The sequence below is a fragment of the Vespa mandarinia genome, chromosome 17 (assembly GCF_050613455.1).
Source record: "Vespa mandarinia isolate Hongniang chromosome 17, ASM5061345v1, whole genome shotgun sequence".
Lineage (NCBI taxonomy): Eukaryota > Metazoa > Arthropoda > Insecta > Hymenoptera > Vespidae > Vespa > Vespa mandarinia.
The window spans coordinates 466,061-484,178 of NC_140826.1; the positions used below are offsets into that span (position 1 = coordinate 466,061).

Here is an 18,118-nt window from a genome sequence, read left to right on the forward strand (position 1 = left end):
TATATATATATAAATATATATATATATATATATATATATATATAAATATATATATATATATATAAATATATATATATATATATATATATATATATATGACATACAGAAAGAGAGAGGGAGAGAAAAACATTGGAAGAACCCTTCGCAAAAGAATAAAAAACGTAAATTATATAAAATATAATATATATATATATATATATATTACACATTTTCCGTTAATAATGGTAATAATAAATTTTAAAATCCAAATTGTAAAAATGTATCTATTATTTCTTATAATTTCATTGTTAAAGTTATCAAAAGATTTATTAGTCTTGCCTTTTATAACATAATGTAACAGTTTTATAATAATAAAATAATAGATTTTCTAAAATCCAAATTATATAAAGATTTACGCATCCTTTCCTATAATTTTATTTTTGAAATCATCCAAAGGATTAGTAGTCTTGATTTATATAATACAATATAACAAATTTTTATAATAATAAAATTATAAATTCTCTAAAATCCAAATTATATAAAAACCTATGTATCCTTTTTTATAATTTCATTATTGAAATCACCAAAGAGGCTTATTAGTTTTGATAAGTTTAATTCAACAATTTATGTAGAAGACAAAGCAAAAATGCTATTATAGAAAATGAAGCAATATTTCTCTAGAGTATGAGAAACGTTGCTTTACATTCATAAAAATTCATTCTATAAGAAAATTGTCATGCGATTCTAGTCTTCCTTTCTTAAAGTGGTACCTCGTGCTGGTGAATGAAGTAGTGTAAAGCACCGGTGCATCGAACCGTGCAACTACCGCATCGTCGTCGTCATCGTCATCATCGTCGCACAGCGAAACGCGATAAGCGCTTCGTCGAAGCGATCTTTCGCTTAATGACACCACAACCCGAGACGAAAAAATTATTTATAAAAAGCTTTTACTTTCTTTCTTCAAGCGAATCGATTCGGAAAGTGAAACTAAATCGATAAAAAATTATCTAAAAAATCGAAACAATATTTATCAAAGTTGTACAAATTTTGTACAACTTTCTGATTAGTACGGTATTAGATTTTTCCTATATTAGAAATTTTTGTAACGAATGTTATAAAATGTATTGGACATTTCAAATGTAAATACGTAATTACCTTTTTGTGAAGAAGTATATAGACGATACACGAAATGAATGTCTGTGTCATATTTAAATAAATTGCAGATGACGCTGTTCGGACAAAAGATTTGAATTTAAAACTGTTAACAGAAAGAAAATTTTTAACAATTTATTTGCCTAGCTATAAAATTAAAGCTGAATTTTTGTGAAATTAAAAAATATAGAAGAGAAAACAATAACGGGTTTTTTTATAAATCTATTTTATTTCACTTTAAATAGAATTTCTTAAAAATTTAATTATATAACAAACTAGAGTTTTTCAAATAATAAAAAAAATTTCTTCTATTAACGATATAGTTATTTAATATAATTCTGTTAGAATGTATTCCTGTATGTCTGAAGAATTATAAATTCAGGTATGCAGAAGAGTGGCATTATCAACGAGTAAAAATTTGAACTTCATTAATACTTTGGCTTTAAAAATATATGAGCTTTAAAAATTTATATTGGCATCTCAATCAGAAAAACTGCATTGCCTACATTAAAATGATTTTTTAATATGTATTAACATTAATATTTAAAATTTTTTATAGGCAATTAAAGCTCATATTGATACTTTCATAATATAATATTTAAGTATATATATATATGCCAATTAGTTTAATATTTTTATATAATAATAGAAAAAACAACAACGAGGAATAATTTTAAATTATTAACTTATCTGCAAATCTTAAATAGGCACGTAAATATCTGAAAAAATGAATTTGCAATAATAAGGCACAATATTTTAAGAATATAATGTTTTCTCTATCCATTCTTCCATCGTGAATGTAGCTGAATTAGTTTGATCAGGATCTCTCTCTCTGAACATGTCTATGGAAAAAAGATATTTACTTTTTTTATTTCTCTTCATTATAAAATATCACATTCAAAAAATAATAATTACCAATCATTGTTTTCAATCGTACAGCACACATTATGTAATCATCAAACATTATCTTTCCATCCTTAGTTCCATAGCGATGTACCAAAATATTTAAAATGTGATTATTGAGCCTGTATCCTGCACTATTCAAAGCTTGTCGTAATTCAAACGCATTTAAATATCCAGACTCATCTTTATCATATAGTTTGAAAACAGCCTAAACGGATAGAATAGCAATGATGTTTCAGAAAGCATGACAAATGATGGATAGAATTTTTCTTAGAACTAAACAATAAGTTTACCCTCCATTTTCTAATGTCATTCCACAAGGTTCTGAATTCTTCAAATCCAAGCTTTCCAGAATGATCTACATCTAACATAGCTACCATACTCCGACATACATCCTTAGTAAATCCTCTATCTTGCGTATCTGTAAACATTATTCCTTGTTAAAATGTAGTTACTTTATAAAGACATAACATAAACACAATTAGCAATATTATGAAAAAACATTAACTACACAAATGATGATGCGACTATACAATAGCATTTATACAAATTGCTTTCTAATATAAATATTTTTAATCAATTTGTTAATTTCGCATGTCTTGCAGTATGCTATATAATTATCATGCATTCTTATCGTAGCGTCGTAACCGTATACATTTTATATATTCATATCTTATATAATTATTCTCTCTTCAATGGATTTCAATTCTTCATAGAATTGTCCATATACATCGTTGTGTTACACCACAATTGTATTTTATCAATAGTAATCCCTTACCTACAGATTTATTGTATTGTTCATTATTACAAACAATGCCGCACAGCAGTGAGATGACAGTGTCGATAAAAGAACCATTTCCTTGCACTGATTCAGGTTCATGTGCCTCGCTACGACGCGTCGACTGTGGTAACTCTACCCGTAACATACAGCTATATGTTAACATTAATGTTTGCATATATACACTTGGGTCAAACAGATATCTATTAGATAAAACAAATAATTGGATTAGTGGTACCCATGTTGTTTTTGTTGCTTTAATCACTTTTTGCTGTTAAACTGATACAACCAAAATAAGATTTTAGTTGGACGATTTCTAAATTCAAATGTATTACCACATATTGGGCGATTAATTGCACTTTTTTATATAATGACAAATCAATATCTTTTATAATCATATTGTGAACTTAAAAATAATAAGAAACTTAATTCTTACGTGGTGACCCAATTGTATTTATGTGTCGCAGACATGAAAATCCAAGAAACACAGCCGTGCACATTAAAGAAAACATTAAAGAAAACAAACAAGATCATGTTATTTAATTCATATATCCTTTGTGCAATGACTTATATGGAAAAATAATAGAACGAACCAAAAATTGTGAGTCAAAGAAAAAAACAAAAGCATCAAATTAAATTATCAATTTAATATAATGTTATTGTTTCTTATATGAGGAAACTGTGACAAAATCTGAATGGTAATAACTATAGCTAGATATGAATATTATTACGGTCAGTAATTACACAAGTCATACGAAAACATTAAATACCCAAGCATACAAAGTATAAGGGAATAGAAATATAGGGAAACAAAGTTAAGGGAAGCAGAAAGATAAGCATGAAAAAAAGAAACGCTGTGATGAAGTAAAACCTGATATAACTATTCAGAGAATTTATAAATTCATGATTAAATTTTTGCAGAGAATCAAATTATTAAAATATTAATATTATTTTAGGCTTTTTTCTTCTCTTATTTATAAGATGTAGTTGCCATAAAGGTAACTTATCTATTGATTTACCTTTCCTCATTGCAAAATCCAAGATTTCTTTGAGTTCCATCCAATCCACTTCCATATCATCACCAGCGAGCTTTTTAAAGAATTCTCGTACTTTTTCGATATTTCGATCAGGTTCAGGTTCTTCACGGACCTATTATGTATCAAGATAGATTTTATCAAATACGATCTATTACTTTAGGTAGTATATAATTATATTCAAAAAATGATGTATTAATATATTTATTATCCAAGGTTAATAATATTAATTTAATTTTTATTATGTATTATCAGGCAATACATAACGTACATGCGTTTCACTTACTTTTTTATCATCCGCTTCCGTGTTAGTGCCTTTGGGATTAATCACCTAAAAGCCAAGCGTGAACATGCGTACTTAACAAATTAGTGCCCTTTGTGAGTCATACATAGTAGTAGATTTTTTTTCCCTTTTGAATGAGATGAGTCAGTAGTAATATTCAATAATTATAGATTAAATTTTTAGCTGATTATAATCATTGGAAAAAGCAGACAGTGTAAATATGTATACATATACACATATACACACGAGATGGAGTAAAAGTTTAGATACAGTCGAATATCTCGTAAAAAATGCAATTTTCATAAGAAAATTTACAAAAAAAGTTGTAAGTTTTACAAAGACACATTGAACAATAATATCTATTTGATTTTTGACGGCTTTATCAAGATCATGTCAAGGTAAACTTAATTTTTTTTTAAATGGAACCCTCTACTTTTTATTGCATATTATTATAGTTGACGTTTTTATTATGATATAAGGCTCAACTTCGTTAAGTATTTTTCAAGTTATTGGTTGAGACATATTTCGAATTTATACTTTGCATACGCGTAAGCGCACGTACATGTTGTAAATAACCAAATAAGTTGAATGAGTATGCATATTTATATATATGTTAATAAATGTTCACTCATGTCGGTAATATTTAAAATCTAACAATCAATAACTCGAAAAATACTTAATAAAATTGAGACTTATTATATTATAATGAAAACATTTCGATGTCAGTTACGATAATGTGAAATAAAAAGTGGGGAGTTGTTTTTAAAAAAAAATAAATTATTTTTATATTAGTTTTTGTAAATTTAAAAAGTATTGTCTAAAATTTTCTTTTTAAAATTGCATTCTTTACAAGATATTCGACTGTACCCAGTCTTCTGATCTACCCTCTTCTGTGAGTGTACCCATAGATGTCCAAACAAATATCTCGCAACTGGTTGAGTTACAAGGAAGTTGTTTATTAAGAAAAATTTACACTGTTCTGAATTTATTTTAAAGTGCATGTAAATATTTCTTTTTTATTCATGACTTTTTTGAATTATGAAGGTCAATATAGTTTTTTTTTAAGTGGATATCTATAATTTCTTTTTTGCATTTTCATATAATAGTGGTCATCAATAATCAATATCATAGAGTAATATAATTTTACTACATAAATATGTAATAAAAAATTGCTATTATGGATCGTTTTTACGAGATAATTGGAATCTTAACAATTGATTAACATATTCATATTGATTCATACTCTATATTATACAAATACATGATTCACAAATCAAATAGTCGTGTATTTTGACGAATCGAAGGACGAATCGAATTTTGTTCGAGGCAATGATTATCAAAAGATTATCTGATAATTGGTTTTCAAATTGTCTTATGGAAAACTAAATACTGTAATACTTAAAATATTGATTACCTCGTAAATGATGCAAAGTAGCAATTCTTTCCAAGATATGATTTTCATTGCAAATGATTATTAATGTATTAATATATTCTCAGTAATAGTATAGAAATATGCAAAAAAAATTATAGATATCAATTAAAAAAAAAAAAAAAAAAAAAAAAAAAAAAATGCTGATCTTCATAATTAAAAAAGAATGTTTGGAGCAAAAGAAATATTTACATGCACTTTGCAATTGATTCAGAGCCGTGCAAACTTTTTATTAAACTTTTTTGTAACTTCAACCAATCGCAAGATATTTGTTCAGACGTCTATGGACGGTTATCCTGTATACATAGTGATATTTAGAGAATTTAATTAAATTGGTTAAATGTGTTAAAAGTCGCAGTTAGATATGTGCTTTGTGATCACACTTATGCCATTACAACCGTGATCAAAAGAATTCATTAATTGTACGTATTCAATATATTTATAGCCACACACATAAAGTAATATTAAACTTTCATACTCTTACCCTATCGTCAACTTCGCCAACTCCGACTTCATCATCATTTTCTCTGCAGAGAAAAACGTTCGTAAATATATGTATATAAATATTCGAGCAATCTAATATCAATACTCACTCCATATTATTCTTATTCTCTGAGAATATCCTCAATAAAAATTCACCTTCTTCGTTAGGATCGAAAGTGCTCGGAACTATACAATAAACTCCTGGTGGTAATTTGAATCGGCATGTAACTTCACGCAAATTAATGAAAGCTGGTGATCGTGCTACGGATGCATTATACTTGAAGAAATTCATATCCAATGGTTTTGGTAATCTTTCAGGATGTTCCAACTGTTAAATACATTATTAATTAAGAATTATAACGAATTGATGCTATAAATTAAAAAAAATGTACACACATAGTATACAGCAAATCCAATAGTAAGACAATCTGCACCCATTCGTCGTTGAGCTCGTCTATTTTTTTGCATCAGAGCAACTATAACCGTACATTTATCATCATCCTCGTCAGGATACTCCAGTGTTATTCGATATTGAGGATTGTGCCAAAACGTTTCTAGAAATATGATATAATTAATAGACTTATTTATCATTCCTAGATTATTGTTGAATTCAATCGATTACCTAAATAATTTCTGCAACCGCCGGCTGTAACACCACGTACCCACTCTCCTTCAAAAACGCTCATTTCCCATCGTTTCTTTCCGGCATTGATATCACCTTCTGTCAAGGAATCTGGATTCAAGTTACAAATCTCAAGTTGTGTAAAGTATTGTGTAAAATCCTGGAAGGACATCCAAAATTCGCCATCTATGTCGAAAGTTAATCCTAATTCATCTTTTTCGTGATCAGGAATAAATCTCCATTCCGGTGACCTAACATCGAATAGTCTTTCGTTAATAAAAAAAAAGGAGACTATAACGAAAAATGCGAAAATAATCGGTTCTTAAAAAAAAAAAAAAAAAAAAAAAAAATATATATATATATTAGTTCATTTTTCAAATTAACAATTTGAAATTCTGTGTAATAATTCTGTTTAAAAATTCTGTATATAAATAATTAATTTATAATGTTATATAAATAATAATGACTTACTTATCGCTCCAGGGACCGTTCCATTCTGCTTCATTACCCCATGGATTTCGTAATCTGAGCAACGGTATTCTACCATATTGATTTGGAGTCTGAATTTCTACATACTTAACACGAGTAATACTGTAGGCATGACCTCTGATTAGTCCTTGAGGCGTCTCTGCTTCTAATACGTTTGGATCAGGCTAAAATTATTAGCATATAAATACTCTGCCTTTGACCGTTTGAAATATCAAAAGTAACGAAAAAATTGTTTTTACCTCGATGGAACAACCCATAAGCGAATTTCTTTCGAATGCCTTTAAAAGGACACTAAATAAGTTCGGTGGAGCTTCCTCCATCTGATACATCTCGGTAACACCACCTGTAAAATCTTCCATCGCTTCGCACGTTGTACCCCCTTTTAAAGCTTCGTAGGATCCATGAAGTTTAGCATAAGCTTTCTCTAAAAGAGCGCTCCAAAATTCATTGCTTTCGGCGGAATGCATGTATATCAATTCACCATTATAAGTAGGTAGACGATCATCGATGACAACATCCACCCATCTACCATATTGCCAAAATCTGCAACAGATGTATAAAGCAACATTTTTTATTCCGTTTAATAAGATAACAAAATAAGGGTCAGAAAATTAATTTGTTTGATTTTTAAAGAAGATATAAAACACAGACACATATAGTATATTACTTAAAAATCTTAGAATATTTTTATGTAAGATGATCGACGATATTACGGAATAAATTTGTCGGAATTTCAAGAGAAATATGAAATAGAAAGAAAGAAACATTAACCTGAAGTGAAAAATTCCAGCGTAATTTTCCTGAAAGCTTTGGTCTTCTGGTACAACTTGGAAGAACAAATTCGAATCCATCGTAAGATTTGCAACTGCTGCGAGTAACCAACAATCGCCTAGTTCTCCTTGTTGAACGTCGAATCTTGAGAAACCTTCGACAAAAAGTTGCGGGTCGTCCGCGATTTCCTGCAAATTATAACGACAACTCGTCAGTCTAAGGATTAACTTCAAGAGAAAATTTGAATTTTTTTTTTTTTCTTTTTCGTTATACTTGCCATCGGTCTTCTCCATTCTATGTATCTATCCGGCCTTTTAGAAAAGTATAGAGATGAATCAGCCGCTAGAAATTCTGGATCCTCAAAGAGTCGTCCGGTTTGAAGACATTCCAATCTTAACGCGTTAAAATCTTGAATCTCACCGCGTGCTCTGATACCTGAACCTTTTTCTCCGAGCTAATGAACGAAAAGAAAAAGATCACTGTTAATATTTAATTTCACGGTTTTATTAATAATTACGAAAATAGCCTGAATACAAAAATCTAAAAAAATTTAACTTATTATCATATACATTCAATTTAATGTAATTATTAACACTTATGCTACACAATAATATGAAACAATAAAAAAATGGACAACTTTCATAATTTCATCAATAATCGATAAATTGATCATGCATCTATATAATAAGTAGTTCTCCTTACGTTGTAACAACGTTTCCCAATAAAATTCGTTGTACTTTTAACGCAATTAGTATTATAGATTAAATCGCGTTTCAATGAATTTATATTCGAGGAATTCAATGGAGGTACCGCGGCGACTTTGTTAAAATAATCCTTTTTTTGTTGATAGGGCGATTGCAATTTCGAATATATGTTCGATTTCGTTTGCGAAATGTGAAGCAACATATTAGTCGATTGCAATGAATTTTTATTTTTTTTGGCATTTTCAAGTGTCGGGGAAAGTTTTAGCACAGCTACACCTTCCTCCAAATATGTCGAATAACGATAATTCGCGCATGATGCTGATAATATCGATCTTTTGTTCACTTCGGACATTTTCTTTTCTTTTCTTTCGTCTAATTATTTAACTTCTTTATAATAATTCGCATAAACCGTTCCCGAACACATGCGAATTCATACTATTATAAAAGGAATGCTATGGAGAATTATTATCATACATACAAATCGCAATGTTATATCAATTAACCGGATAGCAATTAACCACTACTAAGAGTATCGTTAAGTTAAAAGAGACCGCAAGATAGACTTACATAAATTTCCGCTATTAATTAACACAACTAAAAATTTATTTCCGTGTTTTTCAATTTTAAAAGAACACTTTCTTCGTTATTGTTTTTATTTTATATTTAATTTTACAATAATTAATAATCAAAAATCTCAGTTAATATTAATCTTATGTTATCGATATTGTTAAACATCGTATAATGTTTTCGATAATTATAGAAATAGAAATCTAAAATTTATCATTTGGGCCAGTTTGATAGTGTTAACGAGTATTATGCATCGTGTATTGTGCATTGTGCATCGTGCATCGTGCATCGCGACGATATCATTTAAAATTTTGACCAATCACTTTTTTCAATAAAGAAGACGAATCATGTTCCGTAATTCTTTTTTATTTATTAACTTGTACCTGAGAGACAATTTTACAATTATCGACATTTAATGGTTCAACCGATCATCTAAAATATGTAAACATAAATATATATGTACTGGTAATTGTGAAAGTGAGTTAAATTATATATTTTTCGATTTGAGATATTTAGAGTTTTATATATGGATTTATTAAAAAATATTCGTTTAGTATGTATCAAAATATTTCATAAAATACTTGCTCTTATAATGTAAATCTTTTTCCTGGTTGTAAAGTTTCATGTGTTGTTTATAAAAAAAAATATACTTTTTAAAACTTTGAATAATTTTGAGACCATTTTCAAATTTAATTGTATATCTTAAAAGTAACTTGTAACGATTAGAAATTATGAATTTTAGTAAAAAAAAAATTGGTAGAAACGAATATTCATTACCATTTTATACTTATAATTATAATTAATTAAATAATTTCCATCATTTCTCCTTTTTTTCTTGTATTCTTTGATAGCAAAATTTTTAATTTTTAATGCTTTGAACGCTTAAAAATATTTTTGATAAATTTACTGATATTTATAGCTGCATTTTTTATTCTCTCTTAAAAGTTCTGAGTCTTTTTTGTTTTACCAACTATTTATGAACTGATCCGTTATGAACGTTGTATAATTATCTTGTTTTCTTACCTTATATTTTGAATTTCCAGATTTACATTTAATCCTTTATAACCCAATTTTTTGTCATGTCTACAAAAACATTATATAATGTCAAAGTTATAATATTATATTAAAAATTTTTAAAAGTTTACAAAAAACACAATAATATAAGTTTGTGATTTTACAATTACATAGTATTATAAATAATTAATATGCTTGTAAATTAATCTTAACCCGATTTATCTTAACCCTGTCGACGTTAATTGTCTTATTTGTTTTTATTTTTTAGGAGCATTATTTATGTTTCATATTAATATATCTGTCAAATAGGTCGTTTAACTCCATATACTCGAATATACATTTTGTAAAGAATATTACTTTTATACCATTACACAAGATTAACTTGTTGAATTGCTATCTGATGACATGATAAAAGAATAATTATTTTCTTTTTCACAAATTACAAATTTACTGGAAAGCAGCCATTTTCATAATTTTACCAGCATATATAATATCCTTGACATTTGTTTGATAAAAATTTTATTGTTTGAAATAGTCGTTTATTAAAATCACAAATGTCCTTTGTTCAATCTATTATAAATAACGAAAATTCGTTGCTAAATATTTTTTAATTGTAATCATATTTTTTAATTAAGATATATTATTTATTAACTATAGTATTTGTACGCACTTATAGTCATCAGAAATATGTAATTACGATCGTATTGAGAATACATTCAAAAGTAGCTCAAACAATTGTATTATTTTTCAATAAACCAGACAAGTGTTTATTATCGAATTTAAAATAATGCATGGTACGTACAATATATATATACATATATATACATATATATACATACTGTCACAATATGTCAAATGAATGCTGCATTCAAATGTTTCCTTCGAATTATTAACTCTTGTATGTGCTCCAATTATGCATAATTAACTCTTCACACTTTTATCATTTTCTGCTCTTGCAATGCAATTTATTTATTCATTTTCATTTATATATATTATATATTATATAAATATAAATTATTTCTATTTAATTAATTAATTAATTTATTTATTTTATTTATTTATTTATTTATTCATTAATTAATTAATTTATTTATTTTATTTATTTATTAATTAATTAATTAATTAATTAATTTATTTATTTATTTATTCATATTTATACTCATATTCATACTCATATTTATATTTATATTTATATTTATATTTATATTTATATTTATTTTTATATTTATATTTATATTTATATTTAAAAACAATCATGTTACCTTAATATCTTCAATATTAAACTCTTAATTTAAGCTATTTAAATTATTAAATAGTATCTATTTTATCAATTACATAAATTAATTAATATAAATAACCATTATAAAAATTAAAACATATATAAATATAAATAAATTTAAATATAAAAATTTATTCAATATTAATAAATTAAATAAATTAATAATAAAACTTTTCTTTATTCTATAAACAAATATATACTCTAAAATAATTAATAAATAAATTGATTAATATAATCATCTTATGCATTTAGAAAAAGAAAAAAAAAATAATAACGATTCATTAATAAATAAATCACAAGTCCATCGACATATATCCGTTATTTTTAAATATGCGTCACAAAGTGAATGGGACTTATAAAAAAAAGAATCTCATTAAAACAACGTAATCGTTTAGATCGTGAAAAAAACGTCATTACAATTATTGTCCAATTCATATTCTCTGACATACGTTATTCCAAGGAGGAACATGCTTGTATTATAATCGTTCTAACTCATGTCGTACTGCGATATTTATATTTGTAAAACGTCACTTTCATAAACCGCTATTGGCGGCAAATTTGATAAGGTCTAATGTAGAAAATCTAACCTTTTTATTACAAATGATAATTGTATTTGATTCTCCCTATCCTTTTCCTTTCTCACACACACACACACACACACTCTCTCTCCCCTCTACTTATATCCTATATATAGAAAAATGCCTACCACTTTGATATTGAACAAAGATGGTAATATCCTCTTCACTTCGACAGCCGTTTTAACAAAAACGTCATCGAGCACGTTTCTATTACATCCATAGTAATCCATTGTTGTATTATGTTGGTTTTTGTTATCACTTTTTGATCTTATTAGAACTCGCGAAGACACACTTACGTTTTTCCTTTTTTTTTTTTTTTATATGTAAAAACGTTTATATCTGTTTATATACGAAAACGAAAAGAATGCGATTGAAAAGAAACGTAAAAAGTTTCGTTATATTAAGCACGAATGATAAATTTAACCTTGTTTCCAGAACGCACAAGTTGCATCGAAATAACGTAAGAAGGCCTTGCGGAATACATAAAGGTTATTAAAAAATTGCAGGTTGAAAGAAACGTGATATGGAACGAGCAGATGTTTTCAAATTGCTTGAACGCACTCTCCGTTCTCTCCCGGCACTACACTAGACATTTTTCTATAGTCCTCGCCCATATTTCGTCACACACGACGATGACGCGACTCAATGCGTCGCAAAATACGAACGATCTTTATAGATTTCTTCTCTTAATAAATTATGCGCTGTTGTATTGTTCGGTTCTTATGTCGATCCTATGACGTTCCAGTTGCACGCGACTCGAATTTTCAACGAGAGAAACACTGAAATCACGAATTTCTCTATATACTTTGATATGCGTGCTTCTTCTATTCAGTCGCGTGGCAGGCCACCGGCTTAACCAGGTCCGTAACAAGAATGACAAGTATTATATTCCGTTATTCGGTTTCATTATTCTATTTTTTTTTATTTATTTATTTTTCTATTTCCAAGTATAGCCAAGTTTTTCTAATTTAGTTAATTAATTTTATTTAGGACAAATTTTTTTTGTATCTGATCTGTGATTAATTCCGAATTCGTTTTTGATACATAACGAAAAAAAAAATATATATATATATTTATTTTTAAATCTTCAAAATCATAATGACGATATTTTAGACATGTAATTCGAAATCAAACTTTAGTTCCAATTTTATTTTACTATTCTCAGGAGTGTCGTTAAAGAAATTATTACGAATGTAATGAAAATATAATTACACGATAATAACTTTTTGACTCTATTCCTTCGTTAATACAAGAAAAAATGAATGAGAAAAGCCTAGGGCCTGGAAACGAGTCGATCGATACCTGGCGTTTGATTCGGCTAAGTTCGACAAACTTCGTTGCCAAGAAAGTAGGAAAGAGAAAAAGAGGGGGTATTAGAGTTACTCCAACTGTATATGTTGCTATGTATCGGGAAAAATATTTTCGCGCGGAAAGTTTGAAATCCATTAAACGACCTTGTAATTAAATTGTTCTGCTCGCTAGTCGTATAATACGTATATACATACCGGTAAAAGATGATTCACATTACAAAATTTAATCACGTGCATTCTATACTCACTTCATAATCTTTCATTTGCTGCCGTACTAACATTGGTTCCACTACTTCTGGTTTCCATCCAATATTAAAAGAACTTTTTCCGTAATTATTATACATGACTTTCGATTTTATCTTATTACAACCTTGAATTATAATAATCAATAAACGGCTTTTTACACTTAGACACCGAGGTGTGTGTCACGCTTGTTTGATTTCTTCTCAAAGCACGAAGTAAAATTCTTCAAAGTGATTGAACTGGAATCTTCTAGAATCTCTTAGATCTTATAGATGTTTGTGGTTTCGTTGCACAATATCAAATGTTATGTTACCGAAGATCTGTTTCTTTTTCTATCGTGACGATGTTAATACCGATACGTCAGAAAGCGTCGCTTCACGACGCTTATCTCGAATGATACTAAAGTAAGGTCGACACAGTTTTTTATAAGCACTACCACACAAGTCACATACAGGAATACTCCTATAACACTTATTGAAATACGGTCTTTGTTCTATGTAAAACAGATAGATCGATGACAATTCTTTTGCCGTTGTTTCTTTGATAGCTAAGACTATTCTTCGAAAGGAGCACGAAAGAAAAACTCAATGATGTCGTTTTTCCTTTTTCCAGAAGGACAATCTCTTTATCCCCACTTATTGTAAAATAAATATATATACGACTATCTTGTTTTTAACTTCATACACCTTTGAATCATTCTGAGGATGACTCGGCTTATATGTTCAGATATGTTCAACTTTTTCTTCTTAACGCTTATAAAATCCTTTTACAGTTTTCCCAAAACACTATATTGTTTCTTTATATGGTATGTCCTTCGTAAAGTGAACGTCCAATCATTTTCAATGTTATCGATTTTTCCTTCAAGAGTTTCATTCAAGGACGATTTATATTTTTTTTATTTAAATTATATATATACACGCACTTGAAAGTATTTCACGAATGAAGTTCGTCTTCATTCAAAACTGTTCAGTGGTTCCACATGATGTATATATTCATAAGTGTTGTCAAAGAAAACTATATGTTCCTGCTGCTACTTGGTTTCGTTGAATTGAAACGACAAAGAGCAAGAGATGCTCTTATGAGATTATGCTGAGCAAAGATACTATTTCGGGATCGTGAAAGAAAACTTAAATATATATATCTATATAGGGTGTCAAATTATTACCGATCGATCCATATAATGAAAAAAAAAGAAAAAAAAGATTGGGGATCGAAGCTTTTGTCGAAAAGAATTTGGATCAACGTTTATCAGAGCACGTATTCGAAACGTATGAACAACTTCGATGGTTTCTTATCTACATATACTTTTTATAGCTTCTATAGCACAAGATTTATACATATGCGTAATGAGTTTAAATTATTCGAAGAAAATCTTTAGCGTTTTCTTCCGAAACGAATTCGGAAAACTCACAATTATTTTCATTAAGTTCTACGAAGAAAAATATTATTAAAGCACCAAATTGATGCTTTAATTCGTTTAACATTGGGATAACCCAGATGATTGAATTATTTATTCGGAATTCAATATATCAAAGAAGGATTCTCCCAGTGATGTTGTACTTATTTATATACGTTCGTTAGTTTTCGTTAGTATTAACGAGATAACATCTTGTCTGCTGTTCGTTTCGGCAAAAGAAACGAATGCTAAAATTATTTCACCTTCGTAATGTTTTGTAACGACGATTTTCCCTCGTTTCATTGCCTCCACAGAACGGCCATTAACCATAGTTTATACCAAAAATTTAATGGCCCGTTCTATGTGACTTATTTCTATCGCCATGTAGAAACGCTTCAACGAAAATTGACGATGAAAAATCATTGATATTTTGTATCATGTATAATTGATAACGAGTAAGTTGTCCAAAAAGAAAAAAGAGAAAGAAAAGAAAAAACATGAGAAAAGAAGAGAAAAAGAAATACAAGAAGGTAGAGCTGGATAAAAAGAAAAAAAGAAAGATTAATTATCATAAAAAAACTTCCTATATATATATGTGTGTGTATATAAATGTTATGTAGTTATAATATTTCCTATCAGACTTTGTTTATCTCTGTTATATAATCTATATAATACGTGTACATATACCTATATATATGTATACATATACATATATCTATATACAAACAAATTTATAATACGTATAATAAGGATAGCAGATCATATTATGCGTAAAGAACGAGCAAATCGTATTATTCGCAAAGAATGGAGAAAATTTTTAGTCAAAATAGCTTAATTCTACACAGTGGATTTGATACTAGGAAAAATCGCTGATGGCGGACCTTGAAAGTAACATTGGCAGGATGATGAATGTCTCCGGAACCGGAAAGTCCTCCTCTAAGTAATCTCGAACGAAGCTCATATCTTCCGATAGTCGACCAGACATCTTTAGGTGTCTCTTGTAGTTTGGTGTTTCTACAAAGAGATCAGGTATCGTCGATACACACACCAGAACGAATTCCTTGATATTATCAGTTTAATGATTTTTCTTCGGTCTCTGTCCTCGGAGCTTACCCCTTTAAGAATTTATATGTCTTTGGATTCTCGCTACCATCATCGATGGTCTTGACGTAGTAATAAGAATAATTCATCATGGCCTTGAAAGGAGAAAGTCAATTGGACACGTTCACGAGAAACGAAAATACTCTACATACGCGTTTCACAGTTGACACAGAACTGTATCACGAATTTGTTACCGTCGTCGTCGTCGTCGTCGTCGTCGTCGTCGTCGTCGTCGTCGTCGTCGTGCCCCTTCTTTCTTCCTCAGCTTCTTCTAAGTACCTTGTCTTGTCTGCCTATATCGGCACTGACTAACTGCTAACTCCTTTCGTCGTCCGCTATCCGAATAGCTATAATGTTCGAATGTGTATGCGTATATTCATAGGCTTATATATATAGTCATTGCCATCGCTAAGCGTCAGAGCTACCAGGGGAAGCAGAAGATGACGAAAAAGAGAAAGAAATAAAAAGTTTCCCTGATAGCATAATGAGTCGATTAGATGAAAAATTTCAATTTGTTTGATCGATAGTTTTTCAAAACTTTTCATAAACATATTTCTTTATTATTATCGTACATAAGAAAACACGATGATTTTTGGTAAGGTCGATGTAGTGCGATGTTTACATATACGCTAAACACACGTGTACGAGATACATTTTTGTTTCATTCTTCTTATTCTTGTAAGAAAAGTAAAGAAGAGCTCGTGTGCTCTTTTTCTCTTCGTTCAATATACGAGACTTCGTTTATTTGCAGCGGCTCGTATTTGAATTTCCACCTCAAGGTAGAATTCAAAGGATACGAAAATGACGCGATTTGCACTTTCAATATGACGAATAAAATAATGATCGACCTTTTACGATACAATCTTGTTATTAGATCAGCAAAAGATACGTTTCGTGAAATTGTCTATATTTGTTTTTCTCTTTCTTTCTTTCTTTCTTTTGTGAGGTTCCTTTTACATTTGATGCTTTATTACGTTGCTTTTATGGAAAAGAAATTATATCAGTTGGTTTATAAATTTACGATGATACTATGAATGATACGATAATACTATTGAATTGTGTGTATCAATAAGAACAATCGAATTATTTCGATACCACATTCAAAAATTAGTTCCGTGTATTGGTATGTTTTTTTATCGCATGTGTTTTGAATGGATATTGAGGACAGCTGTATCGATTGGACATGTGACTTTCTATACATAAATCTTACTATACACAAATGTAATATCCGGCCTATTGCAATGCACTGTCTTATCAATTACTATTATGCGGTTGTAATATAATTTGTAATTTACAGTATTCAATACTGTATATTCATAGTACTTGTATAGTATATTAAGGTACTTGTTCTTTAAGAAGATTGCTGTGTTCGGTCAATTCTCGGTGGATTATGATGGCTACGTTTGTGACAGTAAAGATAATCGATCTGTGAGAGTCTACTGTATGCTCTCAGAATATACTGACAACCCAAACGCAACCCATGACGTATTTGTATCCATTTTACTACGAAATATGTTCTTAGAACTTTAATCTGAGTATTGTAAAAATTTTTTTGTACAAGTGTATTCGAGACTATCATCATTTTTTACATTTTTTGAATTATCTTTATAGCAATTATTCTGTCCTAATCTAGTATATTGAGTATTCCTTATTCGAGATGTATTATCGTTCGTAGATCCATTTTCGTATTTCTTCTGATGCATATAAGCTATATTATCGGTAACATTCAACGCGATAAGCCACTAAACAAAATTCTATTTGCATTTTTGCTAATTCTATTTGCTAATTTTAGATTGCATGTAATCATCTATCATCATCAAGTTATCTTTAAAGAAATCGATAGAATTTTATATTTTTTATTTATTTAGTAATATCAATTAATGCGTATATATTTTTTGTTTAAAAAAATTCTATATTATTTAGCTAACTCATATTTGTATGCACACTGATGCATGAGTTACACGATCTGATTCCATAATTGTTATTTCACGATCTCAAGCTGG

The 18,118-nt window shown here is 28.7% G+C and overlaps 1 protein-coding gene across 8 annotated transcripts; it reads right to left on the reverse strand.

Annotated features, from left to right (window-relative positions):
* Window positions 1-1,458: 1,458 nt before the first annotated feature.
* Window positions 1,459-16,314, reverse strand: CalpA (calpain A). 8 transcript variants are annotated; one of them, XM_035881900.2, is made up of 16 exons: window positions 16,128-16,314; window positions 15,896-16,028; window positions 8,201-8,377; window positions 7,924-8,111; window positions 7,392-7,695; window positions 7,135-7,316; window positions 6,664-6,914; window positions 6,438-6,595; window positions 6,152-6,369; window positions 6,043-6,085; window positions 4,133-4,177; window positions 3,832-3,961; window positions 2,813-2,947; window positions 2,328-2,455; window positions 2,047-2,242; window positions 1,461-1,973 (listed from the first exon to the last, which is right to left on the reverse strand). In XM_035881900.2, the coding sequence occupies exons 1-16, from the start codon at window positions 16,205-16,207 to the stop codon at window positions 1,888-1,890; spliced, it is 2,454 nt and encodes an 817-aa protein (XP_035737793.1). In that variant the 5' UTR covers window positions 16,208-16,314; the 3' UTR covers window positions 1,461-1,887. The 8 variants fall into 8 exon arrangements, with proteins under 8 accessions (XP_035737790.2, XP_035737793.1, XP_035737791.2 ...); XM_035881897.2 differs by lacking the exons at window positions 15,896-16,028; window positions 16,128-16,314 and adding an exon at window positions 8,626-9,056 and having other exon boundaries at window positions 1,459-1,973; XM_035881903.2 differs by lacking the exons at window positions 15,896-16,028; window positions 16,128-16,314 and adding an exon at window positions 13,624-14,196 and having other exon boundaries at window positions 1,463-1,973.
* Window positions 16,315-18,118: the final 1,804 nt, after the last annotated feature.

Excerpts from the sequence above, each read along its gene's own strand:
- CalpA (XM_035881897.2), bottom strand. The coding sequence starts at position 8,979 with ATGTCCGAAGTGAACAAAAGATCGATATTATCAGCATCATGCGCGAAT. Across the intron at positions 6,596-6,663 it reads CGGTTGCAGAAATTATTTAG|AAACGTTTTGGCACAATCCT; the intron begins GTAATCGATTGA and ends TCATATTTCTAG. Across the intron at positions 2,456-2,812 it reads ACAATACAATAAATCTGTAG|ATACGCAAGATAGAGGATTT; the intron begins GTAAGGGATTAC and ends TAATGTTTACAG.